The sequence below is a fragment of the Pterocles gutturalis genome, unplaced genomic scaffold (assembly GCF_000699245.1).
Source record: "Pterocles gutturalis isolate BGI_N339 unplaced genomic scaffold, ASM69924v1 scaffold36165, whole genome shotgun sequence".
Lineage (NCBI taxonomy): Eukaryota > Metazoa > Chordata > Aves > Pterocliformes > Pteroclidae > Pterocles > Pterocles gutturalis.
Window position 1 is genome coordinate 1 of NW_010144539.1, and position 6,841 is coordinate 6,841.

The window sequence follows — 6,841 nt, forward strand, 5'->3', positions numbered from 1 at the left end:
CTGCAGGCGGTGGACCCGCCTGGGGTGGGGTGTGGGGTGCTGCCGGAGGGGCGTCTCTCGGAGGAGGCAGCCCGAGTGAGGGTGCTGCTGCCTCTAGCTGGTCCCTAGCGCCCACTGGTGGAAGTGACTTTAGAAACGTGGGCGACTCGCAGGCGTGGGAGCGCCGAAGGGGGTGGTTTTGGGCCATGCGCCCATCCCTTCTCTGCTCGAGCTTATGGCTTTTCTGTTTTTTGCAAGTGTGACATGGGTGTGCAAGGAGCTCAGCACGCCCTACTCGTAAGAAGGGCCGTGCTTAGTGCCTCATGCTGCTGTTTCTTCCAAAAGGCACTCACTCCCCTGCCATAAACCCGACGTGGTGCAGCTTTCAGGAGCAAGATGTGAGCTTGATCCCCTCTGTCTCTAAAACACGGATCTCTGGGCCTGGAATTGGAATTTCTCTCTTTGCCATGGGTTTAATAATCAAATGCTTTACTAGGAGATGAAAGATGTTGAGCAAAGTGGTACCTTTCTGTTTATAGTTCCAGGGCAATGCCCACATTCTCTCTTGTGCTACCACCGACTCTCTGTCTTTCTCTCTCCAGAACAAGAAAAGAGAATTACCCCAATAATTGTGTATCCAACACAAAAGACAACATCAGCTGCTCTTGGTAAGGCCCAATGCTATTTTTGGAAACACCTAATCAGAGAAAAGTTAGAGCAGGTCCTCTTATGGTGTAACTCGTTGGCATAAATTGTTGTAGTTCTTTTCATTTCGACTATATTAGCTGAGGGTTGGTGCCAGAGTAGTTTTTGCTTTTCATTGTCTATAACTAGATTCTGTCTTCCATCTAGGAGAAGCTGCAGAACAGCTGTAGATTTTAGCCACTAACAAAGCAAGAAAAGCATGTTTGCACCATTAGATCAGCTGTCGAGAGTTCCCCCTTCACTAAGAACTTTACTTTTTCTATATTTCCTTAAATAGGTCTAGGTTATCTGGTGGCTTTGAATGAGCCATCTAGGTATTCTGGGAGGAGGCTTTTTTTTTATTGCTTTTTACTGTTTGAACTAGACAGTTGTTAGAAAGTACCTTGGTAGGATCTCAATTTTTCTTTTGAAGATTATATTATGACAACAAATTTTTGTTGCACACCCCAGAAAATGCCAGGTGTTTTTTACACTAACCTTTTTAAACTTGTGTCCTATGATGTCTTAGTTTTCCCTGCCACTTTTCTTTCCATCAGCACAGGACTATGAATTTTTTTTTTTTTTTTTTGCCTATTTAGCTCCATGGAGTGTTTTATATCCCTTTTATCACCATCTGCACAGATACAATAATAAAATTGTATGCATTATTGAGCCCTGTGTTCTCCATATAATAGAGATATGCATCAGTCTGAAAGCCTTATTCTGAGTTACAATAATAATAGCAACGAATTTTTGCACGATCACTTTATCTGTGGAGGTCCCACCTTGAGCTGAGTGCCCTTGCCCACAGCATCTCTAGTGAAGCTACACTGCTGGTTAATGCATTTGCTCCAGGGTGGTAAATCACACTGTGCCCTTTGGGCTGCTGTATGTCAGAAGGAGCAAGGCTACAGGAACACAACTTTGCCTCCTAAGGAATGTGTCTGGTGCAAGAGTTGCTAACTATTGCAACGGGAAAGTAATTTGGTTAGTAGCGGGAAGGACTGCCAAACCGAAGGGCCTTGTAGCCAAGGAGTACGGGATCAAAAGCAATCTGGGGCTTAACTTCAGTTTTGAATGTAGTGGTGCTTGGCATGTCTGGGAACTTGATCTCCCACTGAAGATGCTGGTTTTCACCAAGATAAAGTGTAGTTCTCCTTCTGTATCCAAATGGTCTTTTAATCTTTCTTTCACTGACAGGCTCCAAGATGACTCTCCCATGCAAAGTGTTTGTTGGGCTGAGCAGCCACGTCCATACCGATGTGGAATGGCTGGCAAATGACACCACCATTGACGTGGTTTACAAGCAAAGCAGAGTTACAGAGGGAGAACGACAGTAAGTCTGTCTGAAAGTGTTCCCTTGTGCTTGTTGTTTTAACCTGCAGTGTTACAGGGGCTCTCAGTAGAGCTGAATGCCAGGTAACGAAATGGGGTGTGGGCAGATCTGAAGTGAAGGTGAGAGCTGAGAAAAAAAAACAGGTGGGCAAGCAAAAAAAAAAAACCAAAACCCAACCCAGGCAGGGTGAAATCAATTCTTTATCTCTGGTATTTATTCATGGTATACTGCAAATGACCCACCTTCGAGGCTTAAACTTGAATCACATTTTAATGGGCAGCTGAGCTGATGCAAGAGCTGGCTGCAGTGGAAACAAACAGGACTTGATCCTTCCCAGTGCTTCTCTTATCTGTCTCCTTGCCCCGTGCCAGCAAAATGGCACCACCCTCTCCCTGACATTCATGACGTTCTCTGAACACACTAAGACAACAGAAAGCTATCCAGTGGTTTTTTTTTGGTTTTTTTTTTTTTTTCTAATATAATTGTTTTTCTTCTTAGGGTGGTTCTTTTCCACATTAGGGAGTTAAACAGACTCACAGAGACACCAAGTGAGTGCAAGAGCTGGCGCCAGGGAAGCACCCCCCCAGATGCTGGTGGGAGGGAGAAGCAGGATGTCCCACATCCTCTTGCCCTGATCCATTGTGTCAGTCTTGCAGAGCCTTCTCTCAGCTGCCTCACAGCTGCATGCCTCAAGGCTTTTCCCACTAGGAAAGGAGGGGAAAGATCTGCTTTCTGTACCTGTCACATGTCACGTAAGCAGTGTTAATTCACCGTGTTCAGGCATTCTTCTAGTGCTTTGCAACTGTGAGGTACACCTCTTCATTGAGGTCGAGGTTGGCATGTTTTATCCCGCATTTGATGAAGCTGAGAGTGTCCACAAAGATCATTACTGTGGCTCTGACAGATGCTGGTGCCTTTGCTGTTAATGGTTAAACCGTTCATTCAGCAGCTAGCACTTTCCCAAAGAGCTCCTGGCTATTGATGAGGATTTAGCATGGGGCAGGGACCATTCCCAACAGAGTTTGGGGATGTGGCATCCGTATTTTGAGGGACAAGAGTGCTGAACAGTTATAGATGTGAGCTGGTTTCAGCTATTTGTGGCCATCAGTGCCAGATAACAACCTGCCCATGTTTAGTTTATTGCCCAGCTACAGCCAGAGGTAACACAGTAACTCATCTGTATGTCCAAGCCCTTATGTGTTTTCACATTCCCTACAACATAATCGAGACCATTAATTTATAATGTTGTTTACATGGATAAGTGACAGTGCGTTAAACCAGTGGTCAAGAGTCATAAAATGTACTGTGGCTATAGTCTCTCCAGGCTTTAGAATAGAGCAGCACGTGTACTTTCTTACTTGGACTTTAAAAAATATTTTTATTATTACTATCACTGTCATTATTACTGTTATATATTATTATACAATTGCATGAGGACAGGGACCATGCCAGCCATGGCTTGTGCAGGGCCCGTGGTGTGTGAGACACCCCAGTTCTGCTGGAAGCCCTCAGAATGGCAGCAAGGCATAACAGGTCAAATGCCACTGAGAAAAAAAAATTCCCTGCAGAAATCTCTGGCAAAGCACCCACTGCCGTGTTGTTGCCTTCCTGCAGTACAGTCCCAGGAGGAGTGCACAGGGAACTTGGCTGCTGCAGGACAGAGCGGACTCATGAACAGATCATTAAAGAGCAGCTGGACAACCTCTCCAGCAATGGCTAAAATATATCAAGAGACAATGTTTGACTGTAGATAGAAAACCACTTTCAAATAGCTGGACTGATGAAACAATCAGGTTGAAATAAGCTGGAAACTTCCTAGACAGTTTCTGGTATTGAGTTCTTGGCTTTGGGCGTGTGAGAGACAGGAATGGTGGTTCAGTTTGCTGAGTGAGCATTTGCAAGGTTATGTTCTCCATATGTCCTCTTCTAACTGATAGTAAGAATTAATCTCAGAAATGAATATGTGGTCAGAGAAAAGGAATTAGGTCCTTCCACAATGCTGTGTAGAGAGTTCGAAGATATACAGAATTTTGCTCATCTTTCTTCCCTCCCTTTTCTTTATTTTTGCAAGACAAATCCAGATCTTCTATTTTTCCTGGAAAATTCAACAAATGCAGGATGGATGCTGGCTGCTGAGGCTCAAATAGTTGGCACAACTGGGCCGGAAGACACAGGTGTCCTCTAGTGCTGAGGGGCTAGTTCAGAAATGAGCAAATACCCAATGCATTTTCTTGCAATGTGCTGTTAGAATGAACACATCAAACAGAAAAAAAAAAGCCAGCTTATAAAAGGATTTAACATTAAATTTTTATTTTTCTTCCAGAGAAATTGTAGAAAATGGTGAGAACTTCATTGAAGTGCCACTGATTTTTGATTCTGTCGAAGAAGTGGATTTTTACACAGACTTTACGTGTCTGGCCCAGAACACATATGGATACCAAGTACTGCCAACAAGGGTCAAGCAGGAAGGTAACTAGTTTGACTGCTTATTTGGGATAATTGTTGTCATTATTCTAATGCTAAATTATTGCCCAAGCTTTTTATACTGTCAGAGCTAGTATTGAGATGAATTATTGCCTGGAAAAAAACTGGTTGCCTCTTTCACCTGTAGACTTTGGAATAGCCTGTTCACAAAATACACTTTCTGTGGGTCATTCACTGACATTTTCCGCATGAATAAGGATCTGTGCTGGTATATCTGTTCAGTGGACAGGGCTGAAATTTAGATACACTTTGTGAAATGATGACTTCAGGGAGACTACTGGCAAACTCCAGTTGGGTGCAGCAGGGCCAGATCTCCTCCAGTTCCTCAACAAGTAGGGAAAAAAAAAAAAAAAAGACAATAGCAGAATAAAGATCAGAGTGTTCTTTCTCCTCATGCACAGACTGCTGCCAAAATAACAAGAAGTGTAAATTATGATGTGTGTTGTTATTTTGGCTCCTAGTGATGGGAAGAGAAACCCTAACCTCAGTGCAATTAATGTTGCAGTGTGATAGACCATTGGCCAAAAACCAGCTGTGAAAACAACGTGAAGCAATGCTAATTGCTTCTTTGCACGATGTTGATGAATCACCAAAACTTGCTCACGCTGTCTTAGAAAGCCACATGAACATTTACAGTCTTCATTATGAGTTACAACTCATGACTCACTCCAGCATCCTATGATAAGGGGCTTGTGCTCATTTGCTAGACAATGTGCTGCCCTTGTCCTCCATGAGCTACACAGGTATTACTACAGAGGAGGCAATCCATGAACCAATATAGGCAGACATAATCCAAAATAGTCTGGATGGACACTGGTCTTGGAAATTAGCTGTATTTTGGGAAAAAGATCAGAGTCTTGGCTTGATCATTAGTAATTTGTAGGCCACTGTGTATGAGAAAATTATCCACAGAGTTTGAGGGTGGACTAGCTGTTAGGTACTCCCTCTCCACATGGTGCTTTTATTTCCTGCTTTCACCAAATTATGATAGAAAGCACATAGCCGCTCTGAGCAGGGGTTGAGAAGAGTCATGTGTGTGCAACAGGACTGAACTTTAAATTCTCACCCTCTGTTGTTTTCCAGTTCTTACTCCCATCTTCATAAACTCATTTCCCAGAGCGCTCAATCAATAGGCCTCTTCCTTTCACAGGTGATCAACCCTGCTGGGAGGTTAACTTGCAGACATCCTTTTTATTGTGATTCCTCCTCTTCCTCCTTGAACTTGGAGAACTATGTTCCTGGGAGTTTTTTTAAAAAAATATTTCATTTCTTTACTTTTACAGCTGTCGGTTTGTCCTGGTACATTGCAATGATTCCCGTCGCATTGGCCTGCGTGATTGTGGCGGGGATATGCATACACAAGTGCTGGAGGCAGAGAGACGATAAAGGATACATGATAGCAAAGGTTTAAGAACTGCTTTATGTTGTCCAACTGCCAACAGAACAAAGGATCATCCTGGCTATCTTTCATGTGAGACATGGAGAGACATTTCAGACCACCAGACATACTGCTTTCTCAGCAGATGGATATGTATCAGATATTTTCCTCTTCTCCAAGCCTTCTGTGATCTGATTAAGTTATAAGTTTGCATTTTTATGCTGCCTAGATGCAGGAAACCTCCTTCTATTTTTTTGCAGCTAGGGAGCAATGTGTAGCATTTTGGAACATGGAATACCAGGAGCGTACCCTGGATATAGGAAGGGGAGGGAAAGGGAGATGCTCTCGCCCTTTGTAATTCCAACAGTCTTGTTGTTTTAAAAAAAAAAAAAGGAAAAGAAAAAGCCTAAAATCAGAAAACAGAAGCCAAGAAAGCTTGCTACAGAAGGACTATTCCACATGAGAGTGAAAATGCAGTTTTCTTATGCATCCAAACTAATTTTATTTTACTTCAGTCCCAAAAGAGCCATTTTTTTCCCTTTTCCAGAGCCAAATACAGTTGTCATGGCAACTGAATATCTACAAACTTTTACACAAAAAATCTAAATTTTTTCACCATTTCAATTACTTTTTGCTTAAACGGACTGTCTCAGAATATCCCTTCCCCAGAGATAACTACATCAGCATAACAGATAATTGCACACTGGAGGATTCAGTTCTGCTTTATCTACCAGTATCTCATAGCTAGAGATTCATCGTCAGCTGAAATATGCTGTTATCTTTGCCAAGAAAAGAATTTGCAGGGATGTTTTACTGTTTTGAAAGTCATTTGCCTAGTACCAAGTTTTATTCCTGGAAGTGATCTGACAGATTACCCGTAATAATGTACAGTCTTGCCCATCTGTGCCTCTAACTCGTTCCTGACTGCCCTGATTCTCCTCTCTGACATGAGTATAAAAGTCTGGCATAGATTCCCATAA

At 42.8% G+C, this 6,841-nt stretch overlaps 1 protein-coding gene across 1 annotated transcript; it reads left to right on the forward strand.

Annotated features, from left to right (window-relative positions):
- Positions 1-581: 581 nt before the first annotated feature.
- Positions 582-5,894, forward strand: LOC104470276 (interleukin-1 receptor type 2-like; the record flags this gene model as incomplete). Its single annotated transcript, XM_010085134.1, has 4 exons — positions 582-647; positions 1,864-1,999; positions 4,323-4,468; positions 5,767-5,894. Coding segments are annotated over 4 exons (476 nt in total), but the record flags the coding sequence as incomplete, so codon positions are not given.
- Between the last annotated feature and the right edge of the window lie 947 nt (positions 5,895-6,841).